This window comes from Gadus macrocephalus, chromosome 9 (assembly GCF_031168955.1).
Source record: "Gadus macrocephalus chromosome 9, ASM3116895v1".
Lineage (NCBI taxonomy): Eukaryota > Metazoa > Chordata > Actinopteri > Gadiformes > Gadidae > Gadus > Gadus macrocephalus.
Genome location: NC_082390.1, coordinates 9439886 through 9456913, shown reverse-complemented (window position 1 = coordinate 9456913; position 17028 = coordinate 9439886). Strand labels below are relative to the sequence as shown.

The 17028-nt window shown below is 50.6% G+C and overlaps 1 protein-coding gene across 1 annotated transcript; it reads left to right on the top strand.

The window, feature by feature from the left end:
- The first annotated feature begins 1466 nt into the window (after nt 1-1466).
- On the top strand, nt 1467-12186 carry rassf9 (Ras association domain family member 9). The gene is made up of 2 exons (XM_060061680.1): nt 1467-2256; nt 9970-12186. Exons 1-2 carry the CDS (start codon nt 2207-2209, stop codon nt 11336-11338), a joined length of 1419 nt encoding a protein of 472 aa, XP_059917663.1. The 5' UTR covers nt 1467-2206; the 3' UTR covers nt 11339-12186.
- Nucleotides 12187-17028: the final 4842 nt, after the last annotated feature.

Sequence of the window (17028 nt, the reverse complement as noted above, 5' to 3'; positions counted from 1 at the left end):
AGTGATGATTCTGTCGACCAATCAACGGAGGGGGTGTGTAGCTAGAATTTCCCGGGACCCTTTCAGGCGTCTGGTCTCGTTTTGGGTACCGCAACGGAGGAGTCCCGAGAACGAGGCCAGAACGGGTACGGCAAAGTCCGGGTCACGCCCACTTTTGGCGGTGGAAACGCGACCCGATCCGCACCTTTGCGATACGATCCGTTCCACACCCTGCAGTGGAAACGCCATTATGGCGCGTTTCCACTGCAGGGTGCGGAACGGATCGTCCATCTATATCATCTGTATTTCGTCATTCATTTTAGTTTAAAGTCTTAACGGGACACTGTGTAATATTTTAAGTCATTTATTTCCTCAAATCAACGTATTCATTCATAAATCTCTGCCAAAAATCTCACTTATCCTCCTGAGCGAAGAATACTTAATATGTAGCCTACTTACATAGGACGGGTAAGCTTCATGGAGGCTTCCATGTTCTTCCGGTCTATGAACTGCCGAGAGGGACAAAAAAAAGCACTACGTGGTACAGGAAATGCAAACGCGTTTTCACTCTGAGCCAGCGTGAATGATGACTGAAATAATTCACTATCTTGCTTGAGGAATAATTACTCTTAGCTTACACTAATGTTTCAATGCAGTTTGAAATTTGTTTGAAATAACGAACCTCATCATCACTCGAATGACTCAATGAGGTAGTATTGGATGTCATGACACATCTTGGCACATACTGCCCACCGTAGTTTTTGAACAAGCGAGCACTATTAGTTTGAATGCAATATACAATTGTACCACGGGATGGGAGTAATTTTTACACAGTGTCCCTTTAAATACACTTCATTGACTTTCACAAAACTTTGAACTTGACACGTTTACTGTTGCTGTTCATTATCTCTAAATACAAAGGAGTGGGTTGAGGGGCTGGCATCTTGCTCAAAGGCACTTACTACAGGTCGGCTGAGTGATCGGGCTAAGAATTATTCCTCCATACATGACATGTGAGAATCAATGGAACTTCTCCGTCCAGAGTTGTTACCTGGTTGTTGTGTTCAGATGGTAAACTAACGGGAAACACATAATACACTGAGGTAATTATCATCAGTGATGCTATCATTTATATTATTAATGATCCCTTACTAATAGCGAATTAAATCCACTATGAGTAAGATACACATAGACATCTGTGTGTATCTGTACTACATATCCTAAATAGTCGTGACCACCAACATGGATGAAATTGTTTGTGGTAAGTCAATTTTTTCTTTGTAGTATTTTTATCCATTCAATCAATTCTACCATCAATTAAGTTCAATCTGTCCACCTGCCTGGCAACGCTGTGGTGTTTAGCTGAACTTCCCCAGTCTGACTACCAGGGGGCGCCGTTACTCTCCCCCTCACCAGACCAACGATTCACCCCGAAAACAACCGGGATCAACCACCTGCAGGCTGGGCGTATGGAGGCTATGGTCAACCTTACAGGCTTCGCATGTGAAGCCTACGTGGTTATAGTGTTAGTTATACTGAAATAGTTTCTTTGCAAAGAAATACAGAGACCGGACATGAACTTTCATGCTGCTGTCGGTGAACGTCATCATTATCCTATAGCGCGTTAGTCCACCTCGTACATCGATGTGAACCACCCGGCCTGTTTTGCGGCAGAAGAATAACAGGTTGAAGTCTCGGCTTCCTTCACGGGGCAGAGTTGGGTCGACCTCGTAAATCACAGTCTTAACGCCACCCTCATTTGGGATGGGCGGGTTCGGCAGAGCAGCAGCGACCTGACAGAGCCCTCCTCACACGGGACAGAGCCAGCCCTAAGACGGGACAGCCTCAGCCCTCCCCAGACGGGACAGCCTCAGCCCACCTCAGACGGGACAGAGCCAGCCCTCCCCAGACGGGACAGCCTCAGCCATCCTCAGACGGGACAGAGCTCTCCTCAGACGGGACAGAGCCAGCCCCCCCTAGTCGGGACTAGGGTTGAGCACCGAAACTTGGTTCCAGTAGGGCACCGGTTCCGACGTAAACGGTTGCAGCGAGATCGAATAAGAACGCACATTTCGGTTCCTCAGACTCGGGACAGAGCCAGCCCTCATACGGGTCAGAGCCCTCCCCAGGCGGGACAGAGCCAGCCCTCCCCAGCAGACCTCCGCCCGGACCCGCCATGCAGGGAGTTTAACTCGGCCTCGGATTTTACTCTGCTGACCTGAGAGACATGGCTCCGTTTGGAAAAGGTTTCCTCAAAGCGCGCCTCAAAAACAACAGGTAACGTGATGGGAACTACGGGTAATGTGATGAACTACATGATTACTAGCCTACATGATGAGAACTGAGAACTTAGGGTAATGTGATGAACTACATGAGAACTACGGGTAATGTGATGAACTACATGAACAGAGAACTAAGGGTAATGTGATGAACTACATGAGAACTACGGGTAAATAAGAACTAAAGTAACCACAGGTAGTGGGATTAGAGTGAAGAAGGTGTATTCTCTGTCTGTTACGCACGAGGCACCGACCATCAGGTCTGGTTGGGAACACGATGTGAACTCTGGTTTGATTCCCATCACATTCTGGCGTGAGCTCAGGCCGAACCTGGACTCATTGTCGTAGGCGTCTGATTTACGTTCACGTTTCAGCAACAATGGCAACATTAGAAAGTTGTTTAATCTTTAAAGCGTATCGCACGATGAGATGACGTGTGCTGGAGTCACTGATGTCAGGATCAATAAGCGATTTGTGCAAAATATAACATCTTGTGTGTGTGTGTGTGTGTGTGTGTGTGTGTGTGTGTGTGTGTGTGTGTGTGTGTGTGTGTGTGTGTGTGTGTGTGTGTGTGTGTGTGCGTGCGTGTGCGTGTTTTCGTGTGTGCTGCACTTGGCATTAAGACACACACCCTACAGGCCTCTGGTCAATATTTTGGAAGATATGATGATTTGATTCTATCTGTAGATTTCAATCTACGGATCAAATCTGTATTTGTGGCTGCAAAACGTGATGTGTTTCAACTATAAGTGTAAACACTGAGAGTTCTAAACGCGTTTTATGACATTTTACGCCTTTTGATCCATGTTTTAACCTCTTACACAATAGTGTAAAACTCTGCTCTGCATGGCTGCGTTGCGTCCTCAGAAGGCGTTTCACGCTCCGTTTAATTCTCCAGCTTTAATTTGGAGACGCTCCCTGTACTCTTGGGCTTTGTATTAAATTGCAGTTAAACGCGTATACAGAGCGGAGACAGTCTCTATTTTCTGCACACACAGCTGAGCAGATCTTTGATGAGTTCAAACGGTCTGGCACGGGCCACGAGCCAGCCTGCGTCAGATAGCTTCACGTCGTGTAGTAATTATTCTAACACCTGTAATTACCTCCAGTGTTCCCATCTACACATATGGCAAACACCGTTTTTCACTGACTCCTCCTCCACTTATGGATTCAGGCCCAACCCCCCAGCCCCCCCCCCCCCCCCCCCCCCACACACACACACACACACACACACACACACACACACACACACACACACACACACACACACACACAACTCAGCTAGGGGGGGGGGGGGGGGGTCTGACCCACTCAGCGGAGACGTGAGGAGAACTCTTTTTAAGTGAAACCTAATCACACAGCGCTGATGGCCCCGTGCTGATTGATGAACGTTTAAGAGCGAGCGATCAAACGACGCCAGTCGCTGTAGTTCAGTCGGCTCGGCTCCCGGTGGAATGAGAGACGTCTCCCAGTGATGTGAGGACCCGAGGGAATCCCCGAACCACCGCTCAGACCCTGGGGAGCGCTGAGTGCATCCTCTCCCCCTGCTCTCTTCTCCTCGTCCTCCTAAGATCAGGAGCAAAGCGAGGCTTCACCGAGCGACGCAGACGGACGTGTCTCTGGTGTCTCTAGAGCGCTGGGGGTCTGACCACACCGTCCTCCTGTCAGTGTTGCCAGATTGGGACAGATTTCCCACCCAGCCTGGCCCAACCTGGCAACACTGCCTCCTGTCTGTCGTGGGTGATGGAGGAAGAGGAGAGCTCACCTCAACCGAGTCTTACCTTGGGTCAGGTCCTCCGTGGTCGAGGGGTAGCGTGGCGCGTGAAGGCTGACAGCGATCATCTCCCAGCGGCTGGAGACCACTCCCACCATGAGCGGGGGTTCAATTGGTCAGCGCTGGTCAGCGCTGGTCAGAGACAACAAGGGTCCCTCCCCCACACATAAAACAGTCAGACACCATTACAACCTTCAAGTCACAACTCAAAACTCACCTGTTCAAACTCGCACACAACGTTTAACTGTGTTGATTGTTTTGTTTTGTCTTGTTTTTGTTTTATTTATTTCTTATTTATTATGTTTATTTATTTATTTCTCTTTGTCTTTTTTTTTTTCTTTTTTTTTTAAACGATTTATGATGACTATATGCTCTGTAAGGTGACCTTGGGTGTCTTGAAAGGCGCCTCTAAATTAAATGTATTATTATTATTATTATTAAGGGAGGCCTGCCTTTTGGTGTCTGTGCATATGTGTGTGTTTGCATGGGTTTGTTTTGTGGGTAATAAGTGAAGCAAACTGTGTGTTTGGAGCAAGGGAGGCTGGGTTTATGCAGAGCCGGACAGTAACGGAGTACATTTACTTGAGTACAGTACTTAAGTACAATTTTGAGGGATCTGTACTTTACTCGAGTATCATTTTTTGGGAGTACTCATGACTTTACTCAAGTACATTTGAGAGGCAAATATTGTACTCTTTACTCCGTTACATTTCTATCCATAACCGTGAGTACCCGTTACTCCTTCTGAAAAATAAAAAATAAAAGGAGAAAAGAAAAATCACGGAAACCCTCAATTTGTTGTTTCCCTCTCAAACTGATTAGGACAGCCTTCAGCCTATCAGCAATCACCTTCGCTTTCCGCCAAAGCCAACTCCATGGTCAGAATTAGATGAGAGACGATTGTTGATTTGATTGATAAAAAAACGGAGAAACTCACACATACATAGAATTGTTATCTGAATTTTCTTTTATGATATTGCATATGTAAGCTGAGCAATTGTTTTTATGTTCTTGAGTATACTGTTATACTGTATACTATTGTGCTATTGCCATGGTAAAAAGATGAAAATTACTTGATTTTACTTTCAATTCCTTTTACATTCTCCAAGGTGTTTTTTTCATAACTCCATGTAGGACGTTTCTATACATAAATGTAAGCACTGTGGCAGTAGTAATGCAATATTTAGAAAACATACTCTTGTACTCTTGATACTCAAGTACTTTTAAAAACAAGTACTTCAGTACTTTTACTTAAGTAGACATCTGACTGTAGTACTTTTACTTGTACTTGAGTAAAATTTAGCAAGGGGTATCTGTACTTTTACTCAAGTAAGGAAGCTGTGTACTCTGTCCGCCTCTGGGTTTATGTATGCGTGAGTATGTGTGTGTGTGTGTGTGTGTTTGTGTGTGTGTGTGTGTGTGTGTGTGTGTGTGTGTGTGTGTGTGTGTGTGTGTGTGTGTGTGTGTGTGTGTGTGTGTGTGTGCTCGTGCGTGCGTGCGTGTGTATTTTGAGAACAGGGCTGGTCTGCATGTGTAGCTGTGTGTGTGTCTGTTTGTGTGTGCGTGTGTGTGTATTTTGAGAAAAGGGCTGGTGTGTGTGTGTGTGTGTGTGTGTGTGTGTGTGTGTGTGTGTGTGTGTGTGTGTGTGTGTGTGTGTGTGTGTGTGTGTGTTTGCGTATGTGTGTTTAGTCTGCCAGGCTGGGAGTCATCCTAGAGATGAACTCGACCAGATTGGACGAGATTAAAGCGCATGTTATTTCCTCAGCAGTCCATCCTCTCTGAGATAAGTGCAACAGGATACACCTCATGTTCAGACAGAGATAGACACTCTCCAGCCTTATCTCCCCCTCTCTCCCCCTCCCCTCTCTCTCTCTCTCTCTCTCTCTCTCTCTCTCTCTCTCTCTCTCTCTCTCTCTCTCTCTCTCTCTCTCTCTCTCTCTCTCTCTCCCTCTCTCTCTCTCTCTCTCCCCCACATCTCACTCTGTGGAAAACTGTTTTGGAAAATCAAAGCCCTTGGCTGATTGGCCCTTGGCTAATTGGCCCTTGGCTGGCAGGGGCCAATTAGCCTGAGCCAGGAGCCATGGGTCCTGTGTTTCCTCAAGAACTGAACCCGGTTGAGCTCAGAGTGGAACATGCAGGCAGTACTTCTACTTTCCTGGCTGTAGGTGAGCCAGTGCTGCGACCAGCGGTTGTCAGAGGAAACTCCAACGGACTTGACCTGAATTCAGTCTCCTACAGTTAACGAGACGAGGCTAACGAGGGCTACGTTGAAGCTAATGAGGGCTACGTTGACACTAACATGTGCTACGCTGAGGCTAACGAGGGCTACGTTTACACCAATGGGGGCTACATTGATGCTAACAAGGGCTACGTTGAAGCTTACAAGGGCTACGTTGAGGCTAATGAGGGCTACATTGAAGCTAACGAGCGCTAAGTTGAATCTCCTCAACTGTCGCTTCACATCACGGTCTGCTTCCTTTGCGCTCCCACGCTTCATCGATCCAGTTTACATTTTACAGTGAGGTGGAATCGCCTGCCAATACCTCACGACTCGCCGAACCCTCCGTTGCCTGCCTGGACTTGTCCCAGCAAACAGCCATAACCTTCATATGGCTCCCAGCTGGGGACGCCTCCCTCCTGGTATCATGGCTCCTGGTATGGGTCATATCCCTCTGCGTGACTGGAGATCACTCCTGGTATCAAAGGCGGAGTGGGACTCAGGAGGTAGAGAGGGGTGGCTGGGAGCAGGAGGGTTGCTAGTTCGATCCCTGGCTCCACCTAGCTGAATGTCGGGACTCACTCCACCGTTGGTGTGTGAATGTGTGCATGAATGGTTGAATGTTAGGCAATATTGTTAAGCGCTTTGAGGGTCCACTGGTTAAAAAAATGCTGTATCAATGCAGTCCAATGTTGTTTACATCCAAAATTACATTTTTTTTTACATTTTAGGGAGGTGGAAAAGTCGGTGGATCGATAAAAAGCAAAAATAAAATAGATTAATAAAGTAAAGTTCAATGGGAACCAATTCAGAAAGGGGGAAAGAGAAGAGAGGAGGAGAGAGGAGAGGAGAAGAGAGGAGGAGAGAGGAGAAGAGAGGAGAGGAAGAAGGAGAGGAGAAGAGAGGAGGAGAGAGGAGAAGAGAGGAGAGGAAGAAGGAGAGGAGAAAGGAGAGGAGAGGAGAAAGCAGAGAGGAGGAGAGCTAATATCTGTCTGTTGCAATCTGTGGTGACAGAAGTGTCACAAGAGAACGAGAACATCAGCCATGTCTGCGTTGAAGGGGGACTGATCTGTGATCACACACCTGACGCATTCGCACTCCCAGCCCGGCATCAAACCTGGGATCCATAAACAGTTGACGTTATGAAATGTGAAATGTGAGGCAGCTCTAGTGCCCGGCCAAAGGTTTGTTCAAACTGGGTTCCATGTGGACCAGTGTCCCCGCGCCGTTACGTTTCCTTCAGTACGTCAACAGCAGCTGCTCGGGACAATACGAACCAGAGGAGCTCTCATCAGCCCACACCTGTGCTCCATGACCTCACACATAATAATACTGCAACCTCACAACGGCACGGCCCCCCCCTCCGCCCAGCCCAGCGAGGGGGGTGGGGGGGGGGGGGGGGGGCAGGAAGTGGCAGGAAGTGGCTGGAGCGGAGCTGATTGTGGCGGGCTGGGGTAGATCCAGGTGTTTCCCCGCCCTGGTGGAACCGGCATCCTGCTGCACAAAAGAGCCCCCCACCCCCCCTACATCAGCCCTCTGCAGCCCCCCACCCCCCCTACATCAGCCCTCGGCAGCCCCCCACCCCCCCTACATCAGCCCTCTGCAGCCCCCCACCCCCCCTACATCAGCCCTCTGCAGCCCCCCACCCCCCCTACATCAGCCCTCTGCAGCCCCTCATGACACCGCCTGTTTATTCACCTGCCTGGCCCAGAGGCACCGCATCACCACCGCATGCTCCACCGCCGCCTCCTCCACCTTCACCGCCGCCTGCTCCACCCTCTCTGGTGGGGCCCATCAGGGTGGAGCGCTTCTGTCCATCTTCATTTATCCTTCATCTTCTTCAGTTTCTTCTGGTCCTTTCTTTGGCCTCTGTCTCTATCTGATGGCTTATTTTTTCTGCCGGTCTCCACCATCCGTTCCCTTCCCCTCGTCCTCCACTCCTCTCCTGCCTTGGCCGGGGTCCTCTCCTCGCCCCCCAGCGGTCCGGAGGTCAGAGGACGGCGTGGTGGGATCGTGGGAATCCCTCTGAGGATCCTTAGACATCTGAAGAGTGAGCGCCTCCGTGGGAACCCTCCTCCAGCCCCGCACGAGGTGCAGTAGGGGGGTGGGGGTCAGAGAGGAAGAGCTAGCCGAGGAAGAGGAAGAGCGGGGGGGCTGGGGGGGGGGAGGGGGGGTGAAAGTCGTCCTGGTCGTCCGTGTCGACCGACGCTTGACTTGTTTGCTGTGCGCTGCCACGGAGCTCAGGTATTTGCCTTTCTCTGCTTGTTTCCAAGGGTGTCCATTAACCAGCCCCGAGCTTTGTTGCTCTCGTATCGCATTCCTCCGCTCGTCAGACACACACACAATGCCCCACTTGTGTGTGTGTGAGTGTGTTTGTGTGTGTGTGTGTGTGTGTGTGTGTGTGTGGGGTGTCTTAATGCCAAGTGGAAACCAAAACAAATAACATATCAGCCTGTTCAAAGGGCCGTGCCCGCAGCTATTAATATCCCAGCAGTACTTCTGATGCTTTCAGAGGACGCTGGTGTTCTCCATCTGGTGTTCAGCCTGTTCTCCATGTGTTCAGCCTGTTCTCCATGTGAGGTTCCTTGGTTCTCCATGTGTTCAGCCTGTTCTCCATGTGAGGTTCCTTGGTTCTCCATGTGAGGTTCCTTGGTTCTCCATGTGAGGTTCCTTGGTTCTCCATGTGAGGTTCATTGGTTCTCCATGTGAGGTTCCTTGGTTCTCCATGTGAGGTTCTCCATGTGGGTTGCTCGTTGTGTGGGGGCTCACATGCTGCCCCTCCTAACGATCAGTGATCAGAGGTTCTCCACTCAGCCCTGGTTCTCAGTCTGGAGACAGAGCGTATAACCAGTGTGGAATGCATCGTTATCTGGCGATGTCACCTTGATAAAACGATAAATTGACTTCAGCAAGCATCGGTATCTAGCGTTCAAGCCATGAATACTCAGCGCTGCTAGACTGTTGTGTGAAGAAAGGCCAAAACAAAACCCATAATTAGGGTGTGAAAGTACAGATAAGTCTGCAATTAACTCCAATTATTTCCATTTATAGTCTTTGATGTAAGTCCTCAAAGTGACAGATTATTGGAATATATGAATCCACCATCAATCAAACTTTCTTAAATTGGTAAAGTGTTTCATGATGAGTAGATAGGGTGATCGAATAAAGTCAGTTGAGTAGTTCTGGACTGTGATGACTTAACTGCAACTTCACTGCAGAATCTCATAATGATGGCAAACTTTGTCCCAAGTTCAAGGAACAGAGAAGTAAACTAAAGGTTGCTCACTACTACAGTACATTATTATTTCCAGTACATTATACGACACATTCCAGCAGTCTTTTCCTGTTGTACAGTTACCAGCTTGGTTGGATCCAAGTTTCCCATTTATAATGTCATGTTTGCATTGTTCCACGCTGTGTGGAGCGTATCGTTTCTGCGCTGAAGGAAACATCTGCTCCACATTTCTATTCGGCCATTGTTGTAAACACGGTAGTTGTCGTGCATTGTTGTGTAACCGTAAAAAGGCAGAGCTGTCCTGTTATTAGAGAAGAACGCACGCCCTCGGTACGTTATATTAACCTATCAGGATCTGGCACTCAACAATGCAGTGGAGTAGGAATAATTAGCGTGCAGGGCTGTGGCGTTGGGAGCTAATGGTGTGAACTGAGACCAGCTCCTCTGCATTCCTCCGCTGACAGTCTCCGCTCTCTGTTCCCAGGACAAAGGAGAGGGAGGCCACCGCCGCGGGGAAGGAGATTCAGATTACCGTGTGCGGCCAGGAGAAAGTGGTCTGCGGCGTCACCAAGCACACCACATGCGCAGACATGGTGCAGGCCCTGCTGGAGGACCACAGGGGGGCCCCTGAGGGCCAACAGGGCTCCCCTGAGGGCCAGAGGGCCCCCCCCAGGGGGCTCCAGGGCGAGACCCAGGACTTCTGCCTGGTGGAGCGCTGGAAGGGCCTGGAGCGCGCCCTGCCGCCCCTCACGCGCATCCTGCGGCTGTGGAGCGCCTGGGGGGACCAGAAGCCCCTCATCCACTTCCACCTGGTCCGGGTCAGCGACTTCGTGGCTCGGAGCAGCCGGAAGGGCCCGCCCGAGGGGCCCCGGCCCCCGGGGGCCCGGCCCAAGAGGGCGGAGCGGGGTGGGGGCCCCCAGCCGCTGGGCGAGGAGCGGCAGAAGCGCATGGTGAAGAAGGCTTTCCGCAAGCTGGAGAAGCTTCACAGGACCCCCCCCGCAGCCCCCCCTGGGGCGGCGGAGGTGGACCGCATGGTCCAGCTCATCCTGGCCCAGGACCACACGCTCCGGGAGCAGGACCGGCAGCTCAGGGACCTGGACCTGGACCTGCGGCGGACCGAGCTGTGCTCGCGGGGCGCAGGGGCCCCGGGGGCCCCGGAGGCCCCGGAGGCGGGGGTCCCTCAGACCCCGGAGGAGGAGGAGGAGCTCCAGCGGTACCTGCGCTGCGCTGAGGACGGGCTGGACCAGCTGGGGCTGCAGGTCCGGAGGCACCAGGACCTCATCCTGCAGCTGTCCCGGGACATCGACCTGGAGCTGGCCGCCGCCGCCGGGGGCCCGGCGGTGTGGCCCCCGGGCCCCCAGGAGGAAGTGACGGCGGCGGCAGAGGCGGCGGGCCCCGGGGTCTCGGAGGCTGAGGCGGAGGCGGACGCGGCGTTCTACGCGGCGGAGCTGGAGGCGGTGCGGGGCGAGCTGCAGCGCAGCCTGCTGGAGGGCGTGGCCCTGCACCGCGAGGGCTCCCAGCTGGACCACGCCCTCCGGCTGCACCAGGACGCCGCCGCCACCCGGGACCAGGAGGCCTGGCAGCTGGCGGCCCAGCTCGGCTCCCTGCAGCTGGGGAGCGGGGGGGAGGAGGCCGGAGGGCCTGGCCCCGACCCGGGGGCGGGACCCGGTCCGGGACCCGCTCAGAGCTCTGTGCGCTGCTCCGTTGCCCCGGCGACCGTGAGGCTGAAACACGGCGGGGGTCCGACGGACATCACGGACACAGACTCGGACACAGGGATAAGCTCCACCCACAGCCAGGATTCGCTCTCCCCCGGCCTGGAGGCCCTGCCCCCCGTCGACACCGACGTCTGAACTGGCCAATCAGACGGCCAGACATTCTCACTGACGTTCCTGAGAGCTGGAATCTCTACATTCTGTCAGGTTGGGGCCAGCTAGTTAGGTGCCAAATAGTTAAGGGCCCGATAGTTAGGGGCTAGATAGTTAGGGCCAGATAGTTAGGGGCCGGATAGCTGGTTAGTTGTTAGTTCGCAGAGTGTGTGTTTGTGTGTCTGACTCCCAGCCCAAAGCTTCTGGTTTAAACCCATCCTTACATGACCTGCTCCTCAAAGACACAGACCCTCGTACTGCAGGTGGCTTTGGGACGCCAGCTAAATGTTAAAGGCTAAAGGCTAAAGGCTAGCTGGTAGCAGCTAGTATCACAGTCGCCCCTCAGAGTCTGAGAGCCGTACTGCTGGTGTGTTGGACTTCTCTCAACATCTGGATTTATGTCCTTTGTAACATAAAGCTGTTGTGATGGATCAATGTTTTACGTTAAAACAAAGAAATTCGTAGAATTGAGCGATGTCTTACATTTATTTTGCTACGCCGAACCACAACAATGTACATAAGCTGTATTATAACTAAATATGAACTTTTTCAAAAAGTACAGTTTTAGGACGTTTTTTTAAAAGCACCTGGAATAAAGCAATATATTTATTTTTTTAGCGATTGTAGAACAAATTTGATTTTACAGATATGTTTAGATAAAAAGACATTGTATGTTATCATTGGTGAACATTTAGAAATGTTGAATCTTATTTTCTCTTTATTGACTAGCCTTTTGGTTCCTGTGTGTGTAACACCTCGACAATTTTAAGGTCTCAGAAAGCTAAAAAAGTAAATTATGCCTAAGCAAAAATAAAATCTATTTCTATTCATGACTCTGAAGTTGTTGTGATTCTGTGGCTGTAGGTCTGACGCGTCAGTGATTGTTACTGAAACACAAAGGTGGTCGACACTTTCCCTCACTCCCTTCAAGGAACTTCTTATCCCTGAGAAATGCTGACCACCACACAATACATTTGGAGTCGGTAATGAATGCAAACTGGTAGAGCGGGTTGGCTGGTAACCCGAAGGTTGCTAGTTCGATCCCCTGCTCCTCCTAGCGGAGGGTCGAGGTGTCCCTGAGCGAGACACCTCACCCTGACCGCTCCTGACAGGCTGGCTGTCGCCCTGCGTGGTCGACTCCGCCGACGGTGTGTGAATGTGTGCGTGAATGGGTGAATGTTAGGCAGTGTTGTAAAGCCCTTTGAGTGGCCGCTGGTTAGAAAAGAGATGTAAAACAACGGAGAAGCACCACCCTGTAGTCAGGAGCGACACCACCTCTGAGTTCGCTCCGCCTCTGAGACGGAGCACTGTACAGAAGGAGCGGGGGGGTATCTGTTTCACACACTAATAGCTTTGCTGCCCTTTCACCCTCCACCATCAGCCCCACCACCTCCACCTCCTTCATCGAAAGTAGCTACGCCTCCTGAATGCCCAGGAAGCGAACAATGTTAGGGGAGGGAGGTCCACTCAGAGACACTCAGCGCCACTCGCCCTGCAAGCTGAGTGGAACAAACCGCATTTCCCAGAATTCCTATCCTGATGATAAGCTGACCAGTCGTGTGGGGGGTGGAGGTCAACGGTCAAGTGACCTCCCCTAATAACACATTGTGTGATTTCCTCCCAGATTGAGGCGGACGGGTTTCGCACCGCGGCAACCGAGACGAGGCGTCGTCATCCGTCCTGTTGCCGTGGTAATGGGGACGTGTGTGAGGGCTGTGTTTATCCTGCTTTCCCTGTCAATGATCTGTCATTCAGAACCCGCCAGCCTAGGAGCGCGCCGCTGAAAACAATAATTACCGACCAGACCAAAATGCCAATTAACCTCCGCAGCGACACGCTTCCCTCTGTTCCTGCTGACGGAGCTGACGGAGTTCTGCTGACGGCCGGTCAGTCCGGGAGGAGGACTTCACTGGGATCACGTCCAGTCTGTGAACTCTGACGGCCCACACTGAGGTCTTTCTGTTGGTCTTCATTGAGGCAGACTCTTATAGGAGGGCCTGCTCCCGTTTTGTAGTGTTGGGGGGCCCCCCAGAAAAGACCATAACTGGCGATCTCTGTCTCAGTTTAGCTGGAATATTCTAACCTTGTCAAACACTGAAATGCTCAGCATTTATTTGACATTCAAAACTTACAAAATATGAATATTTAAGGGGCCACAGGTTTATGACAAAGCACCAGACTAGTTTCACAAATTACATTGTAATTAAAGAGCGTGTCACTAAGATTTAAAGTTTGGTTCAGTTTCAACAAAGATCAGATCAGCACTCTGCTCTCAGCTTCCATGAGTTCAGCGGAATCGACAGAGAGCTATTCGGAGGGCTGTGATCCGCCCCGACTCGTTAAACACCCTCTCACTCTGGGTTCCATCCCACACCATTAGTCAACCTGGAGATACGATCCAGTCTCACACATGTGTGTGTGTGTGCGTGTGTGTGCGTGTGTGTGTGCGTGTGTGTGTTTGTGTGTGTGTGTGTGTGTGTGTGTGAGTGTAAGTGTGTGTATACACACATGTTAGAGCATGTGTGCATTAGAGCATTCGAGTGTTTGTAGGCCTAAGTGTGTGTGTGTGTGTGTGTCTAATTGAGCATGCTCATGTGTGTGTTTATATGAGTGTGTATGTGTGTGCGTGTGTCTGCGTGTGTCTAACTTGTGTGTGAGTGTGTTTGTGTGTGTGTGTGTGTGTGTGTGTGTGTGTGTGTGTGTAAGTGAGGATGTGTTTGTGTGTGTGTGTGTGTGTGTGTGTGTGTGTGTGTGTGTGTGTGTGTGTGTGTGTGTGTGTGTGTGTGTGTGTGTGTGTGTGTGTGTGTGTGTGTGTGTGCGTGTGTGTGTTTGTTGGCGTCCTCACCGCAGTTCTCTCAGTGAAATTAGCAGCTAATCAAATGAATCGGAATAACTGGTTTGTGGATCTTCAAAGTGCTGGCAGGGTTGTGTTGAGGCCGGGAGGGGGTGAGGGGGTGAGCGGTGAGAGGGTGAGAGGTGAGGGAGTGAAGGGTGAGGCGGTGAGGGGGTGAGCAGTGAGAGGGTGAGAGGTGAGGGAGTGAAGGGTGAGGGGGTGAGGGGGTGAGCGGTGAGAGGGTGAGAGGTGAGGGAGTGAAGGGTGAGGGGGTGAGCAGTGAGAGGGAGAGAGGTGAGGGAGTGAAGGGTGAGGGGGTGAGCAGTGAGAGGGAGAGCCGATGAGAGGTGAGGGAGTGAAGGGTGAGGGGGTGAGCAGTGAGAGGGAGAGAGGTGAGGGGGTGAGAGGGAGAGAGGTGAGGGAGTGAAGGGTGAGGGGGTGAGCAGTGAGAGGGAGAGCCGATGAGAGGTGAGGGAGTGAGGGGTGAGGCGGTGAGCAGTGAGAGGGAGAGCCGATGAGAGGTGTGGGAGTGAGGTGTTAAAAATCAAACGTACACTTAAAAAGATCACCGATGATGCTCAATGTCCCTTTAAGGCTTTACAGGTGATGCAAACGTCAGGCCACAGCATTGTGCGAGGACCAGAGACTGTATGATTCACCTCGACATGTGAGCAGTCAGGAGCCACACAGGAGAACAGCACAGGATCTGTGACGTCTGTACCGACGTCATCAGACCGCCGTCGCTCCGCTAGCAGCTGACCCCGGACCAGCCAGCAGATCCACTTCCTGCTCCCATCAAAGGGACATATCTCCTGCCACAGATACAAGCTCCCAGGAGACCACAATGAGTGCGACTGTGAAAACAGACCCTGCATCATAAGGTCATAAGGTGTGTGTGTGTGTGTGTGTGTGTGTGTGTGTGTGTGTGTGTGTGTGTGTGTGTGTGTGTAGTTGTGTGTGTGTGTGTGTGTGTGTGTGTGTGTGTGTGTGTGTGTGTGTGTGTGTGTAGGTGCGTGTGCGTGTGCGTGTGTGTGTGTGTGTGTGTGTGTGTGTGTGTGTGTGTGTGTGTGTGTGTGTGTGTGTGTGTGTGTGTGTGTGTTTGTGTGTGTGTGTTTGTGTGTATGTGAGCATGCTAGCCTATACTTTTACTTGAGTAACTATCAAAGATGCTGGTGCAGGAGAATTCAGGAGGCAGAGGAGGAGGAGGAGGAGGAGGAGGAGGAGGAGTTGGAGGAGGACATGGAGGGAATAATAAACTTTGTATTAAATATGAATGTCAGTTGGTCTGTCTGTCTGTCTGTTAGACTGAGGATCGTTTGTAGGCTTTGTCTGTCCGGCCATCTGCATTTTCATGTCTGTCCGTCTGTCCATCTCCCTGCCATCACCATGACAATTCCTGATCATCATGTTTCTTTTTGAACTGGACAGGAAGAGGAGGGGCTGACTCCAGGGCCCAGAGATCCAGTCCGGTTCTTTCTAAGTTTATCTGATTTACAGTCTGGGGGGGGGGGGGGTTATGGTTATGGTTGCTGGCTTCCCGTGTTTTCAGACACACTTCCTGTTTAAATGAAAATGAATAACGGAAGAGATAAACCAGTGGAGGAATGCTTCGCTGGTAAAGTAGCTTAAGACTAACTACAGTAAAACTAGCTGGTTAGACCAGAGAGCAGGATCATAACACAAACTACTCTGCAACACGGGGGGGAAAGGACAGAGCAGAGTAGAAATGTATGAGCAGGGAACTGGTTGGCACAAGTAGTTTGACTCCACGGGTAACTAGTCACTAGTGTCGCTAACCAGGAGAGCCAGCCCTCTTCACGTGGAACGCCTTCAGAGAGAATCTGTTCCACATGAGGAAGAACTGGTTCCACCTGAGGCCTCCGGCTCAACACTAAAGAACCGAACGTGGAAGTACTGCAGACGGTCCCTGTGTCCCATTCCTTACACCAGATCCAAAACCGTCTCTTTAACAGTGCGATAGTTTTGTTGGTTTGTGTGAAACCTAAATGTTTGTTTTGTGCTGCCTTCTTCATGAGATCTCTCCTGGTTAAATAAAGGTTTAATAAAAACCATTAAATAAAGATCTGGGGCTTTTTATTGCTTCAGGGCTCGTGAGCTTTTGAGTCTAAACCAAACCTTCCTGTCTGCCTAAGGCGGATCTGATGGTGTGCTGATTTGAGGTAATGAGTGTGTTTAGATCTGGGCGTAGATCTTCACCTGTGCATTTTATCGTACCACATTTTCGATACTCAAAATATGTACTTGAATATGGAATGGCAGTTAAAATCAAAATATTATCAATAGATAAAGATATAACATGTCTATGAAGTTAATAAATGAAGCAATAAATACATCAATAATGTACATATAAATATAAAAATAAGTCGACATATTAAAGTAAATACGTAATGTGGGTAATAAAGACGTTTCGAAAAATAATCGTTTCGAAAAAGAAACGCAAATGATGAAGCGGCCATTTTCTTTGAGAGCACAGCAATGAGGCGACACAGACTTTCAACAGGCAGTGCGCTTTACAGCCTAACCTTTACCGCCTGCTCCTCCTGGCTGGCCTGTTTGTTTAAGGGGCGCTTGCCTCAAACACAATCGCTGTATTTGGTAGTGAAGGAAGCCGAGGTCTTTGTGCCGAATCCCAGGTCGTATTTATGAGCTCCTATTTCAATCTTTAGCTTCCTGCTGCGCCGCGACGCTTAGGTCAGGACACGGCCCGCTCAGACGCACAATGAACAGAGAAAACACGCGCTGAGGTGTCTGCTGGGCCCAGGGAAACCTTGGCCCCCGCCGGAATGCCCATCCTGTTTCAGTGGATAACAGCCAGGAATGT

Coding starts and splice junctions, on each gene's coding strand:
- rassf9 (XM_060061680.1), top strand. CDS start 2,207: ATGGCTCCGTTTGGAAAAGGTTTCCTCAAAGCGCGCCTCAAAAACAAC. Junction 2,257..9,969: donor GCGCGCCTCAAAAACAACAG/GTAACGTGATGG, acceptor CTCTGTTCCCAG/GACAAAGGAGAGGGAGGCCA.